This window comes from Biomphalaria glabrata, chromosome 8 (genome assembly GCF_947242115.1).
Source record: "Biomphalaria glabrata chromosome 8, xgBioGlab47.1, whole genome shotgun sequence".
In the NCBI taxonomy this organism is placed as follows: domain Eukaryota; kingdom Metazoa; phylum Mollusca; class Gastropoda; family Planorbidae; genus Biomphalaria; species Biomphalaria glabrata.
The window spans coordinates 39915601-39932005 of NC_074718.1; the positions used below are offsets into that span (position 1 = coordinate 39915601).

General features: G+C 34.8%; 2 protein-coding genes across 7 annotated transcripts in view; one reads left to right on the forward strand and one right to left on the reverse strand.

Moving 5' to 3' along the window:
• LOC106075977 (vacuolar protein sorting-associated protein 37A-like) overlaps positions 1–6313 on the reverse strand; it is a 36847-nt gene extending 30534 nt beyond the window's left edge. For 2 of the 5 annotated variants that reach the window (XM_056039568.1, XM_056039567.1), the window contains exon 1: positions 6165–6291. The gene's annotated coding sequence lies outside the window, so the exon portion shown is untranslated. Of the gene's footprint in view, positions 1–6164 lie in introns of all 5 variants that reach the window. The other 3 variants (XM_056039564.1, XM_056039570.1, XM_056039571.1) reach the window with 3 other exon arrangements.
• Positions 6314–6381: 68 nt separating this feature from the next.
• Positions 6382–16385, forward strand: LOC106075969 (CCR4-NOT transcription complex subunit 7-like). Of its 2 annotated transcripts, none has more exons than XM_056039573.1 (7): positions 6382–6573; positions 7995–8143; positions 10760–10953; positions 11569–11727; positions 13897–14074; positions 14782–14859; positions 15685–16385. In XM_056039573.1, exons 2-7 carry the CDS (start codon positions 8033–8035, stop codon positions 15838–15840), a joined length of 876 nt encoding a protein of 291 aa, XP_055895548.1. In that variant the 5' UTR covers positions 6382–6573; positions 7995–8032; the 3' UTR covers positions 15841–16385. The 2 variants fall into 2 exon arrangements, with proteins under 2 accessions (XP_055895548.1, XP_055895547.1); XM_056039572.1 differs by having other exon boundaries at positions 6383–6573; positions 8013–8143.
• Positions 16386–16405: the final 20 nt, after the last annotated feature.

The following is a 16405-nucleotide window of genomic DNA, read 5'->3' on the forward strand; positions in this document are numbered from 1 at the left end:
GGAGCGATCTGTTCCGCCAAACTCTCACATGAAGGCGTCCAAAAGCGCTACTGGCCCTGGCCAGACGGTTATCAACTTCCCTTGAAAGTAAGGCGTCATTTGACACTATACTACTTAGATATGTGAAGTGGTCTACCGCATTAAGGGGCTGTCCGTTTACGGTGATCCTTGGGGCTGAGTATATTTTATTGGGTGACTTCTGGAACATGACTTTTGTTTTCCCGAGGTTTATAGATAGACCGAAAGAGGCGGCAGCGTATGCAAGTTCGTTTACCGCGTTCTGGAGGTCATGTTCATTGTGAGCTAGCAGGGCGCAGTTATCGGCATAGAGTAGCTCCGTTATGACCATTTCCTTTGTTTTTGTATGGGATAGTAGACGTCGAAGATTGAACACATTGCCGTCAGAACGAAACCGGATATAGATGCCTTCGTGCAATCGCTGCCTCATATGACCCAGCATTACGCCAAAGAAGATAGCGAATAGAGTAGGAGCAAGTACACAACCCTGCTTCACGCCATTTTCTATTGGGAAGTGATCAGAAAGGGCACCTTATGGCCTCTTTGTCCCACGTGAAGCTGCTTGAGAATGGATAGGAACGTAGATGGGCATCCCAGCCTGGCTAAAATCCTCCACAAACCATCGCGACTGACTGTGTCGAAGCCTTGGTGAGGTCCACAAAGGCAGCGTATAGGTTTAAGTTCTGCTCTTTGCATTTTTCTTGTAATTGTCGCAGAACAAATATCATGTTAGATGTACCTCTGCCGGCTCTGAAACCACATTGGCTAACAGATAAGACCTCGTCCACTAAAGAGTGGGTTAGTCGGTCGAGCAACTTAGTATGAAGTCATTAATGATGAAAATTATTACAATAATTACAATAATTTATATAGCGCTGTCACATCCGATATTTAATGAAAGGAGATTTATATTTTCAATAATGGGTCATGGTATATTCCTATACAAATGGCATTTTTGAGAATGTACCAGGAGGAAGCAAGAGCTTTTCACATTAAGTAAGTGCCTCTCTAACCGTTCTACTTTCTCTTATCTTTTAATGGAATGGGTGGCCTGAGTCAGCCAGGACAACAAATGATTTAGCATATTTTAAGTCACAAATCAACGTACATGACTAGAATGACAGATGAAATGTGTAAGACGTAACAATTTTATTTTTTAAAGAAACGTCTGTAATCTATAAGTAATTCCAAAAAGCTTCTAACTCATTAGGCTGCTATTGTATTGTTTATAGTTTTCAGACTACATACATGTATAAATAGAATACATTATGTAATCCTACGAATGCATACATCCAGTTTTTGATGCGTTATCAAACTTTATATATTTTGTAGAGAATTAGGCTTACACCTATAATATAACAGATGGGCGTAACCGGGAGGGGAGGGTCTTCAAACCATCACTTGCCTCAGACCTCATTGTCTGAAAGGGAAATTTTACTTACTGCCCCAGTGCAGCAAACTTAAGCAAACTACAGTCACCAAATTTTATGAGCGTAGCCAAAAGGGGTTTTGTGGTTTCCCTCCCCCCTCGAATACAAAAACTAAAGCATTTTACCATTTTCTACTAGTCGCTGGACTTCATTGAACAGCAGATTTGGTTTTTGAATTTTTTAGCGAAAGAGTAGCAGGCTAATTGCACTGTATATACCTCAGAATATGCATTTACTACCTAGCTGCCCTTAGGCGGTGTGTACTGTCTTTCCACTAATTATAGTAAGAGAGTATTCTAGGCTAGAAAAAAAAAGATTGAAAGAATGAAAGATCAGAATATAATGAAGATTAATTACATATACACACACACTAATAGGCCTATATACATAATTGCGGAGTGGCGTAAAAATCCCCCCCACCGAAAATATATGACATGCCATTTGTGGGCCGGTTTATAAGGTAATGCCCGGGCCGATTTTGATACCCAGTCCGCCCCTGATCTAAAGCCAGTTCTTGTTTTGGTGGATTATAAACATTGATGCACTTGAAGCGTCTATTATTTTTCCTAATTTCTAACACCAAAGTGTCTGTCCTCCCCTGACTCAAGTCTGTGGACACTTTTTTGGCGACCAGAGCATTAGCCACCAATGTAACCAGGCCTCGGCAATCTCCTCAGGAGCAGCGGAAAACAGAGTACCCGGGTATTGAGACACTTCTTTTTTTACCTATCAGACAACATCCACACACTCTTTGTGGAGCAGGTTAGTTATTTCAAGTGTCTTTGGAATAAGTCCTCGGACGTTACATTGAAGGACTTTGAAAGTTTTAGCATCAGATTTGGAAATTTGGGGATCATGTTGCTTTATCTTTCCACCTAAATTAGTGTGGGGGGTACTTACTTTCCCAGTATGAGGTGTTGGTGTTGGGTAAATTTTTTCTGAGACTTTTGTTTTTTTAATTGTAGTGCTTGTTTGGGGGAAAAAGGATGTTATCAGGGTTTGTGTGTTGGGAAGAACGGTAGCTCTTTTTTCACAACGTGGCCCGTTCTCCATATGTACCAACGTTGCGAGGCGATTAGTAGCACATTTTTTCGATGCCAGGCCTAATGCCCTTTACCTGGCCAGCGGAGCCTGTTAGGGTCTGCTCAGACCCGCTTTTCTTTGTAATTTTAGTCGACATTGGTATGGGTTCCTCCAGGGGGAGGAGATTTGGGTTGCTCCTTAGAGCGAGCAGTGAAAAACAGTCCAGACATGAACATTGAACTATGAATCGATCGAAAGATCAGTTAATTCAACCACTCGCTCGTATGGGCTGGGTTTAATCCACAAAAGTGGAGTGAGGCAGGAGACCTTTTTTTTAAAGCCACCAGTTTAGGGCCCGCAAATTTTGATGGCTTGACCCTCTACTAGTCTCTAGGGCGGCGGCTGATCAGTTCAGCATTAGCTAAAGCCCCGACAGACACAAATCCCTACACCAGACGAGCGTGCAATTAGGATAGATAGAATTACGGGAGGCTAGTTCAGTCCCTGTTTAGGTCTCGATAAGAGCAAGTAGTAACAGGAGTGTAATAGCGTAGTTGTGATGGAGTGAGAATCGGTTATTAGTTTCGTTTATGGTCGCACTAGTTTCTTTGTTATTCCTGTCGATTCGGGAGACTGTTGAACAGCCCACCAACCAACTAACCACATCCAAGAATCAAACAAATTAACCAACCAATCATCCTGCCATCCTTCCACAACTTACCAACTACCAACACCATCAAAACAACTAATAAGCCATTCATTCAGCCAACCAAACAACATTATCAAACAAACAACTGCCAACCAACCATCCACAGCAAACTTACAACATTCAACCATAAAACACCCTAACACAACCAACCCAAGCCAACCAACCACTGCTAATCCACAGCAAACCACCGACAACCAACAACCTACCAACACCATCCAACCAACCACAACCAAGCAATAAAAAAAAACAATATCCCACCATCAAATAGCCTAATAGAACCATCCATCCAACCACAACAACCAATAAAAAAACCCACAACCAACCATCAATCAAATCAACCAGCAAACCATCCATCCAACCTACCAACACCATCCAACCAACCAGTCATGCACAAAAACCATCCATCCTACCTACCAACACCATCAAACCATCCAACCAACCACAACCAACTATCCACATCAAATCAACAACATCCAAACATCAAACCATCAAACACCCTAACATAACCATCAAACCAACCAAAACAAACCAACCATTGACAACCAACCATCCACAGTAAACCAACACTATCCAACCATCAAATAGCCTAACGGAACCATCCAATCAACCAACCACAGCAAACCAAAAACATCCAACCATCAAACACCCTAACACAACCATCCAACAAACCATAACCAAACAATGTCAACCAACCATCCACAGCAAACAAACAATATCCAACCATCAAATACTGTAACAGAACCATCCAGCCAACCACAACCAACCAACCACTGCTAACCAACCAAAACAACAAACCACAACCAAACATCAATCAAATCAACCAACAAACCGTCCATACGACCAACAAACCTACCAAAACCAACCAACCACAACCAACCAACATACCTAACAACACCATCAAACCATCTAACCAACCATAACCAACCAACCATTATCAACCAAGTATCCACAGCAAAACAACAATATCCAACCAACAAACCTGCCATCATCATCAAACCAACCAACCAACCATAAACAACCAACCATTGTCAACCAGCCATCCACAGCAAACCAACAATATCCAACCAACCAAACAACCAACACCATCAAACCAACCACAACTGACCAACCAACACCATCAAACCATCCAACCATACACTGCCAACCAAACAACCAACACCATCAAACCATCCAATCATCCATCAGCAAACCTACAATATCCAACCAACCAACAAATGTAAGAACACCATCAAACCAACCACAACCAACCAACCAACCTACCAACACCATGAAATCATTCAACCAACCACTGCCAACCAACCCCATCAAACCATCAAACCAACAATATCCAACCAACCAACAAATGCCATTAAACCAACCACAACCAACACCATCAAACCATCTAACCAACCACAACCAACCAACCACTGCCAACCAACCCCATCAAACCATCCAACCAACAATAACCAACCAACCATCCACAGCAAACCAACAATATCCAACCAACCTACCAACCCCATCAAACCATCCAACCAACAATATCCAATCAACAAACAAACCTACTAATACCATCAAACCAACCACAACCATCCAACCAACACCATCAAACCATCCAACCAACCACAAGCAACTAATCTACCAACCCCATCAAACCATCCAACCAACAATAACCAACCAACCACCCACAGCAAACCAACAATATCCAACAAACCTACCAATATCATCAAACCAACCACAACTAACCTAGCAACACCGTCAAACCATCCCACCAACCAACCACTTCCAATCAACCAAAAAACAACAACCCACTAACAACCATTAAACCATCCATCCAACCAACCAAAACCACATAAAATCAACATCCAACCATCAGACACCTTAACACAACCTTCCAGCCAACCATCTATCCATTCAACCATAACCAAAAAAACATTGTCAACCAACAAAAAAATCACAACCATCAATCAAATCAACCAACAAACTATCCATCCAATCAACCTACCAACACCATCCAACCACTGCCAACCAAAAAACCACAGCAAAATAATAACATGCAACCATCAAACATCCTAACACAACAATCCATCCAACCAACCACAGCAAACCTACAACATCCAAACATCAAACACCCTAACACAACCATGCAACCAACCATCAATCCAAGCAAATAACCAACCACAAACATCCATCCACCCATCTATCCATCATTAAAATTTAACTTAGTTTCTATAATTAATTACTATATTTATCTTTAGTACACTTGCAACAGCCTTCAGTAAACAAAATGTGAAAAAAAAAAAGATCCTTAAAATACTACAAGTTGGCAACACCACTGTACATTACCAACAAACAAAATGGCGGTGTGCAGATCATATTAAAAGTCGCTAACGTACTTTATTCATGTCATTCAAAATGTAAAGGTTCTTTTTTTTAATCCAAATTTATTAAAAACACTAATTACATGTATTAAATGAATTAAATTTTATCCTGGCTAATTATCGGCATTTTATGAACGCGGGACGCTGATATACAGGATTACCGTAAGTAGATCTAGTGACTAGTGACAATCTAGTCTAATTATAAAAATATACTATGACTATACAGTACTATACTAGTATACTTTTAAGTATTATACTCTGACTCTACTGACTCTAGTTAACTCTCCCCTCTAGTCTAGTATAGTAACTCAAGTTCAACTGACTCTAGTAAAAAATAATTATCAATCAATAATTATTTTTTTTTATTCTAGAGTCTAGACCTAGAATAGATAATTATAATATCTAATCAATGATCGTTCTTTAATCTAGATTCCAATTTCTAGATTCTAGAACTAATAATTGACTAGATCTAATTAATAAGTTGTTAGTAATAACTGTTAGTTACTTGTAAGTCGTGTTACTACTACTAGTGACTAGTCAGTAACTAGAATTACTAGATTTAACTAGATCTAGTCGAGTCTAACTAGAATCTAGAACATCTAGAATTCAGTCTAGATCTAGACTTACATTTAGGTACATAAACTAATACCATATTGAGTCTATCTATTATATAGATCTAGTCTAGGTCTAGTAGGTCTACTTGTATCGTTGAGTCTTTGCACTGGAATTATTATTATCCTTCTTTTCCTAGATCTAGATCTAGGTCAAATGTCTAAACTTTATATAGACTCTATATAGGTCTTGATGGGCACAATTTCTCATTTCCAAACTTCCTTGTTTTCTTTTTGTGATCCTCAATGCAGAAGAGCTAAAAAAAATAATAGAAAAGCATTTGATTTTCTGATGTTTGTTGAGAAAAAATAGACATCTATTGATCTAAATTCTAAATAAACTAGTCTAAGTCTAGATCTAGATCTATATATCTAGTCAATAGTGATGCAGAGTAGATCTATCTAGACTAGATAAGGACTATTCGGTATGATCATGTTTGGCCTTTTTTTTAGTCTTTAGTCAAGTCTCAAGTTTAGACTTTTAGTTTTCGTCAGTTTGAAGTTTCATGTCAATCATGAGTTTGTGACTTTGTCATACTATTTTTACTAGTCAGAGTTTGTTAAGTCAGTTAAGAGTTTACTACTTAGCCTCAGGCAGTTTAGTAGACTTTCTTTTACATTTTTATTTACTTTTTAGAGTACTTTTTAGACAGTAGATTTGCAATAGATCTAGATTCTAGTAAGTAGTAATCTAGTAACTAATTTAACTAATTACTAATCTGATCTAGAATCTAGACTCTATACTTATACTACTTATAGTATACTCTATTGAGTATTAGTCTATATTCTATATCAACTATAATCAACTTAGAAACATAAATGAGGTATCAATAAACTCGGTTCCAAAAGCTCTAACTAACTATATAAGTTTCATTACAATATGAATATATTGAGTCTGAAATTTTTATCAAAGTAACTTACTATATTAACCATATCCATATCTATACCTAACTCAACTAACTGAACTAACTCTATAGTATAACTCTATTTTATACTCTATTATACTATACTCAGACTATACTGTCACTATCAGTCTATCACTATAGTCTATACTATTAATACTAAAGTACAAGTATACTCTTAAAATCTATAAATATATATATAATCTATGACTATACTATACTAATCAGTCTAGATACTATTATAAATACTAAGTACTATTAGATCTCATAGTCTATAGACTATAGAGTATAGAGTCTAGTAAGTAGTATCTATGTAAAAGAATAATTTAGATCTATTTATAATAATTTATTAGATTACTATACTATGTCTATAGCTGTATAGGTCTATAGTGACATTCTAGTATAAACTTAATAAAGTGATAAAGTTAATAAAAGTATGATATGATAAAGTATTATCATAAAATTATTATCATGATCACGTAAAATGTAAAAAGTATTAGAGTTTATTAGACTAGTGTTATAAGTTTTCGTTTCCGTAAACTCATTCCTCAGTAAATCATTAAATGTGAAATTTACTCTTTAGTTCTAAATCTACCAATGACCAATCTAAGTACATATAGGCATCTATATATATATATATATATATTCATTATAGTACATCCTGATCAGTAGATCTTGATCTACACCATAGTTAGAGATTCTTTATCTATATAAGTATATATCTAATTCAAAACTAAAAAAAAAAAATTACTGTGTTCCACTTCATGGTCAAGATAATATTGACATTGAGAAAAATGTATAACTTTTATACAGTATAGTATAATAAACAAGTAGCTCCAGATCTAGTTTAAATTTAGTAATTTTTTACAGTCGTTAAATCATTAACATTTTTTTCTTTATCGATCTATATTATTCCCATATAAATTTAACAATTAATTTAATAGATCTAGATCTTTTATAAGGTTGAAGAAATCACTACAAAATGCCAGCTGTCTTAGAGGATCATGGAATACGAGATGTTTGGGCCTCAAATATGGAGGAAGAACTGAGAAACATCAGCAGAGTTGTAAAAACTCATCGATACATAGCCATGGTAATTTACTGAATATTTTGTACTAGATCTATATTGTTAATCTATATATTGTTTTGTTCAAATAAATCTTGAGAATAGCAGTAGACCTGGAGTTTAATTTATCTTATCTTATATAATACAGACGTTACTTCAAAAAAGAAGATGATTACATCCTACGCGTCATGCATTTAGTCATACATATTAACCAATGACTTAAATTCTGCCAAGTCACTTTGCTATAGATATCTTGTGTTAATGTTTTTAGGGATTCTTCTTACAGGGTTTCCATGACCTGAAATTCCAGGATGTCTTAGATTTTCAAAAAAACTCAAAAGTCCTGGAAACCTCCAGGAATTTTAAAATATCTCCTTGAATGTCCTCGAATTTCGATCATTGAAAAAAAAAATGGCATAAATAAAAAAATTGGCACTGTTGCAGTGGATGGGTCGTCACGAGCAGAAATAAATGTGAAATTAGTGTTTCAGAGTCTGCGCAGTATGTGTTTACTGCTCCTTGACAATAGATAGGGTATTGTTATCGGGTCGATTTTTCCATGAACACATTGATTTTCATCCAAATTGGATTTACGTGAAACATCTTCAGACCTTATAATTTTTTACACTTAATTTTTCCTGTTTCATTTTGTGCCTTTATATTTTCATTGGACTCCATTATCAGATCATATTAGTTCTGTGGACTGGGGATTTAATAAATAGATCTAGTCTAGTGACCTAGATCTGTGTCCTAATTCTAGATCTAATCTATTTCTAGATCTAATCTATTTCTGGATCTACGTTTCTTATTGTGTGTGGATCTGTGTTCAATCTAAGTTAGATCTAGAATCTAGTCTTATACAAGAATTGTAAGTCTAATCTAGTTAAGACTTGATTGTTTGATCATTGGACAGTTCTTGAATACTACATTTTTAGAATTATAACTTAGTTAAAGTTTGTATTAAAATGCCTTAATACGAGACATCGTAAATATCATTTTAGGCATTTAAGTTAAATGCACTGTGCCAGACTGGCTTGAAAAAGATATAGACCTATCTAAATTTTTTAGATCTATAATCTTGGCTTCAGAAACCGTCCATTAGTGGCAAAGCTTTTTGCTGTCATTGTAAAAAACAAATTATCATTTCAAACATGGGTGAAGCAGCACTTATATTGCGTCTGAAATCTGATAAGCACAAACAAGAGTCTGTTAAATCAGATGGCTGCCATATTTGTCAAAAAGGCTGCCACAGTCACAGTGACTGTCACTTATCCTACACAGACAGCTATGCTAGTAACCCAACAAATTCATACAGTCTTTAATTACTGCTAACAAGGCAATCAACACATAGTTATTTGAGTACCCTACAGGCTGTTTGCCAAAAGTTGAAAGCTTTATCTCAATCGCAAAGGTTTTGCAACCTTTACTAAAAAAAAAAATATCAATCGGATGCACTATTGTTGGTTGCCCTTTAATGCTTTATGGCCCAAGACTTAATTAGCATGCTTCAGTCTTTTGTAGCAAAGATGTATGACACCAGCTGTTTTCAAAGAATGTACTTCTGTTACAGCATTGCTTAGTGTAGATTTGACTGACACAAAAAATTAAAACTAAGCCAACGATGTTGGATGTTTTAAATTTCTAGATGGAAAGCAGAATGTTTCTGCTGATAACAGTTCTCAAACTCATTGAAAAATCTCCATTGAAGAATGCTATTATCAAGAGTTTAAAATGGCCAAAGCCCAAATACCCTTTGCAAGATTTTGATAGCTCCTTAAATTATTTATGTGCCATTTTGAGCATCAGGGTTCTGCTTGGCTGTATTAGTGCAGATGACCATGATCTAGCATAAAATCTGAATTGTATAGTGGCACAATTCCATTTTAACCACAAGTTCTGCTGCCTCCCAGTTCTTCAGTGTCACCTCTGATAGACTGAATACTTTCTTTAGCCAGCTTGTGAACACTGAATTTTCTAAACTCTGGACAGTGATGGCAGGAATTTTAAATATCATAAGTATGGTAATTTTATTTAATTGTAATGTACTTTATTTATTAAACCTAAATTACACCAACTTTGACTATTGTTATATAATATTTTGGCGTGACTTTAATGTCTATGCTTTATAAAAATTTTGTTGTTGTTGTTAGTCGAAGAGACCTATTCCACCATACTCTCAATTGGAGACGTAATTGAGAGGGTTCTCTCTATTTCTCTTGGCAGTGACACATCGTTAAGCACTGTGCTGTCCAGGCACAAGAAGTGGTCAACAACAGTAAGGAAGTGGCCATTCACATTAATTTCTGGAACATGACCTCCATTATTTTGAGGTTGTTAGACCTAATGAGCAAATTACTAGCTGGACTACATTACAAATAACCATGCTGTGCCTTAGGCCATTGAGGACAGTGTAGAAGCACTACTTACCATTCAGCTTTGCTGGGTCGGGCACTTATCCTGCACAGGGTCAATGTCATGCCAAATGTGACCAACAGCATCATGTTACAAAATATGCAGATCGCAACTGGGCTTGTGTAGTCGTGTGAAACACTGCATTCATCCTTTATCTTTTGGGATTGAGTACATTGTCATTATTATTATTTTTTACTTCTTAAAATTGTTTTATTTCAAATATTTTGACAGGACACAGAATTTCCAGGTGTTGTCGCAAGACCTATTGGAGAGTTCAGGTCAACACAAGAGTATACCTACCACCAAATGAAATGTAATGTCAATTTGTTGAAAATTATCCAGATTGGTTTTACATTTTTTGATGAGGAAGGAAACAGAGCCCAGCCAATATCAACATGGCAGTTTAACTTCAAATTTTGTCTTGGGTAATTAATATTTTATATTATTCTATTCATTTTTTTTTTACCAGTGCCTCACAACTTATCTGTGCAGGTAAACATCAAACTTTTGTGTTTTCTTTCTATTTTAACCTTTTCCTTTAAGATTGTCATTTTTAAATAAAAAAAAAATATTCTTTCTGTTTCCTGATTTTTTTAAAAATTAAAACTGTTGCTGTTGATATTTGGCTTCCAGAAACTAGGTCAGCTTTTATTCACTTCATTACTTTCATCAAGCAATATTTGCTGATTTTTTTTTTTTAGTCTTTATTTGCTCTTTAATAGCGGTTCAAGTTTTTTTTTGTTGCCATCCTGTTTATTAAACATGTTTTGGTGATGGGAACTATTTAAAAATTGTGTATATGAATATTGTGTATCACTACTGAAATTCTACAAATAGAACACTATAATCAGTCCCATTTGTGATGGTTTGCATAATCAAATCTTTTTGCCATCCAAGGGTGTTGACTTGTCAAAACACAAAACTTCTTTGTTTTCATATCCTGTTATCTGATGCCTTGCAGTTTTCTTTAGCAATTATTATCTTAGCCCTTGTTTTGTAAATAAAGATTTCTGATTGGCTTACCAAATTAAATGTTACAGAGATGACATGTATGCTCAAGAGTCTATTGAACTTTTACGTAAATCTGGTATCCAGTTTGAAAGACATGAGCGAGATGGCATGGACCCTTTTGATTTTGCTGCTGAATTAATTGGAGCTGGTGTAGTTCTGCAGCCCAATGTTTTTCTTTCTTTTCACAGGTTTGTCAAACATAACTATAACTAATATATAAATATACTAGACATATGTTACCCGCGACCCGCGGGTCTTTATTTGCTCATTACTTTCGATATAGTCACTGAGAGTGTTTTGTAAACAATTAAACGAAATAATAGAGTAATAAGTAAAGCAAATGTGTCAATGTAAAAATAGTGTGAATGAAGCTATCAAATCAAAATAGCTAATAGGCTTAAATCTATTTTTTTTTCAAATTAAAACATTTGCTTGTAGGCCTACATATATTTGATTAAAATTTGAGATGAATAGACTAAATTTTGTATGTTCATGTGTTAAAGTATAAAGTAGATCTTGAGGTAGACATAGATCTAAATCTACACTAATCTAGAGTTAAAAATTGGCTTTTATAGAGTTCATTCTGTGCTGAGCATGCGTGAACTTTTTTTTCATGAATGAATATAGGCCTATCTCAACACGGCTACGCAACTTTAGCGAACAGCGAACGAATGTATTAAAAATGCTTTAGAAAAACAAATTTGAATGTTAATTTGATTAAAATATGAAATGAATGGACAATAATTAGTATGTTTATGTGTTAAAGCATAAAACTATCTTTGCGAAAAGAAGTTTTATCATCTTAGAGTTCAATAAGAGTTTTAGACCTAGGCCTAGGAACAGACTCAGTCTCAGTAGAGAGATGTGTTAATGTGTAACCATTTGCCTTGGTAATGTCTAATGAAAGAATGTTCGCCAGGAAATCTGTAGTCACAGATATCAGGAACTAATTTATGTAAAAAATGCTTTTGAATAATCAAGTGGATTGGATTTAGATGTATGTTAAACTTAGCTAATGATCCTTTCACGTTATTTCTCTTTCGCTACGAAAATAAAATTAGGTTTGCGAAAATGGGTTTACCCGAAGTCGATACATTCTTATCTATTAAAAACGAAAAGAGCGATACCTTTGTTAAATGAATGGATTATATAAGTGACCAATTAAACGAAATAATTTTTAGTACGTGATTCATGAATGAATATAGATCTAGGCCTATCTCAACTCGGCTTCGCAGCTTTCGTAGACGAATGTAGCTTTAGAAAACCAAATTTGAATGTTTATTTGATCAAAATATGAAACGAAAGGACTTTAATTAATATGTTTATGTGTTAAAGTATAAAACTATCTGTGCTAAGAGAAGTTTTATCATCTTAGAGTTGAATTAAAGTTTTAGATCTAGGGATGGGATTATAAAATAAACAATTAAACGAATTAATATTTAGTACGCGATTCATTACGGAATTGTCTAATGAAAGAATGTTCGTCAGGAAATCTGTAGTCACAGATATAAGGAACTAATTTATGTAAAAAATGCTTTTGAAACACAAAATTGAAGGTTAATTTTATTATATAATGAAATCAATGGATCCTCTTTTGTATTTTCATGTGTCAAAGTAAAAAACTATCTGCGCAAAGTGTATTTCTTAAAATTAGATCTAGGTCTAAATCCTTTCTATCTTTTCTAATGTCAACATTGTAGACATGGCCTAGATCCATAAAATACTATAGCTGTAATAGAGTCGGACAACTATATTTTTTTTTAGGGTCTTAAGTTTGTTTTAGGGCTACAATACATACACTACGGTCTAAGTTGGTACCCAAGGAACATTCCTGCCTAGTTTTATCAAGATTGGTCAAGCGGTTTTGATGTCTATAAGTAACATACATACATACACCTCACATTCTACTTTATAATATAGATATATATATAACATTTACTAACATTTAATTTGTAATATATATAGGTGGATATGGCCCGTGGCTTGCAGGCCTTAGTTTGGGCATTACTGATCTAGTGGATCGGATCTAGATCTATGTCAAACATAGCAAATGAAAGTAGGGTGCAAAAATGTGTTTACCAGTTAGCTGACATTGACATCAAATATAAAATACCATCAAAGCGGGTTTATTCAATTTTTTTGTTCTTTAATAGGGCTAAAAAAAAATTTTTTGTTAAATTTTAAAGGCCTTTGACTGTGGGTGGGATGTTGAAAATGTCATGATCTAAGGAACATTTACATATATACATACTCCTTACATTCTACTTTATATATTAGATATATATTTTTTTTTCTTTTACTTTGCTTGGATCTCAAAAGAAATCTTTCAATATGACATCCTGTTGCTATTCTTTCAGTGGCTATGACTTTGGCTATTTCATCAAAATGCTGCAGAACAGTGACCTGGAGGAAGATGATGAGGAGTTTTTTTCCAAGCTTCGGTTACACTGTCCTGATATTTATGATGTGAAATACTTGATGAAGTCCTGTAAAGATCTGAAAGGAGGACTGCAAGAAGTGTCTGACTATCTCCAAGTAAGACTCAGTTTCACACTTCCTTTGTGGACTCCAAAAGGACACTATTAGTTTTGTGTTTTTTTGTTTTTTTTTCTTTGCTGTCTTTTGCATTTAGATCTCAAAGACTAAAATTACTGTTGAAAATCCTTTACCATATTTTAGCATTCTGTCTGTTCTCTTTCTCTGCATGTAGAAAGTCTTGCAATGTTTAGGGTGGCAGCATTCAGATTTTGTGCATTGGATGTGAATGCTTCCTGCTAATCATAGTACATTTCATATGGAGGAAACTAAGATGGTCACTGCACTCCAATACATATACAATCTATACTAGTGACACTAGAAAATACACCAGTCATCCAGGTGTCCCTCGGGCTCAGCTGTAAGATAAGAAACAACTCGTCATGTCAAACACACAAACTTTTATTGTCTCTTGATCATATCACACACTGGCGACTGTTCCTCTGCAAACTTACACACTTCCCAAGAAGTACGCTCTAGATGACCAGCTCTCTCCAACCAACTTCCCTGTTTCTTTTCCCTTGAAATATTGATCACATGACTGTCAATATTTTGTTTGGTAGTTTGTAGAAGAGTGGATCAAATGACTTCATATGGAGTTTCTCAAAGTCATCTTTTATATTTTTGTGTGTGTGATATTCTCTGGTTTGGTTCCGGTAATTACTTTTAATGTCAGTTTTAAGTGGCATGTATTTCTAATCTGACAGATTAAAAGAGTTGGACCTCAGCATCAAGCAGGAAGTGACAGTCTGCTGACAGGAATGGCTTTTTTTAAAATGAGAGAGGTAATTGTTTTCTCATAATAGTTCTAGGCATCACCTTGGCTAAATTTAAATGTGATGATCTTGTGTTTAGATGTTGTTTGTTTTTTTAAATGTTAGCTACAAACAATATTTTAAAGTTTGTAGATAAGTGATAGGATTAAAATGAGATAAATGATTATCTACCTTTTTTTTTTCTTTTCTTTTCCAACTGAGTTTAGATAGTAGACATATAAAACAACAAATTACTAACAATTTGGATCACATTTAATAAAACTAAATTAGAATTAACTAAAATAATGCTGATTATTGCCTGTTTAAATATGTTCAACTTTTGTCATTTGGGTAAAAAATACTACAAAGATATTGTTAGATTTCTAAACTTCTTGAACCATGTTATGAGTTGAAATTTTTAGTACTTCATTGCTAAGTGTCTTGGACATCCTATTTAGTCAGACCTTTATGTAACATTAATCCAGTGTAAAATGGCTTCAATACCATCTAGTACTAGCACTACTAAAGCTATATATAATATGTATTTTTGTCAGCCTGTTGCACTGTTAGCCTTTGTTTTGCATACTTTCTTCACCATTTTCTCTCATTAATTGTATCATAGCTCTGCCATATATTTTTATGTTAATATTAGAATAGTTGTCTGCTTTACAAAGTAAGTTCTAATCACTCAAGCACTCCCAGGGAATCTAGATAGCCTATCGATATGTCAAACTTCTGAAAGTTGAAAAGAAAAGAATTACCTAGTACCCTAAAAAGTTTACTTAATATTTTAGCTTCAACTGTTAGTAGTAGCTAGTTGTTTCAAACCAGTAAATTGAGATTTTTTTTTTCCAGCTCTATTTTGAGAATAATATTGAAAGAGAGAAATATTCAGGACACTTGTATGGGCTTGGACCTTTTGCTGCCAGTGCTGCAAATGTGACCAATGGATCTGGGTATGGTGAATATGACTCAGCTGCTGACAATGGCACTCAAGGCACAGCTTCTTGACCAGCTCCATCTTATTTGTAGAGATCATGCAACATATTTCATCCTTTAATGTCAGTCAAATAAACTCAAGCTAGTCACAACTGGAATGATATTTGTGCTTCTTTTGAGTAATGTTATGACTCTTAGGAAGTGGTTGACCAGTTGGTCTAGATAGTTAAGAAAACATACAATCTGTCAGTATAGTATACTGTATGTATATTATTGGTTAAGTGAAGAAATCATTTTCAAGCTGATATTACTGTTAGACCTTTTTTTTTTCTCATGACAGTCTGAATTGTATAGGAGTGGTATTTGTTAGTAGACTGTCCTTTAGGAAATAGGTTTCTTATTGGGCGTTGTATGTATATTATTAAGTGAAAAAATATTAAGAATTTTTCTAGTAGATATTACTCACACCTTTTTTTTTTCCCTTTCATTGTGTAGGAGTGGTAATTTATTCATTAACTATCTTTTAGGAAATAGGTTTCTTATTGAATATTTTGTTGATGCAAAAGTGGTGAATACAAATGGTGCTTAAATGTGTGTGTGTATCTTTTTTAAATTTTTTTATAATTTAAGTTGGTAA

Excerpts from the sequence above, each read along its gene's own strand:
- LOC106075969 (XM_056039573.1), top strand. The coding sequence starts at position 8,033 with ATGCCAGCTGTCTTAGAGGATCATGGAATACGAGATGTTTGGGCCTCA. Across the intron at positions 10,954-11,568 it reads AACTTCAAATTTTGTCTTGG|AGATGACATGTATGCTCAAG; the intron begins GTAATTAATATT and ends TAAATGTTACAG. Across the intron at positions 11,728-13,896 it reads GTTTTTCTTTCTTTTCACAG|TGGCTATGACTTTGGCTATT; the intron begins GTTTGTCAAACA and ends CTATTCTTTCAG.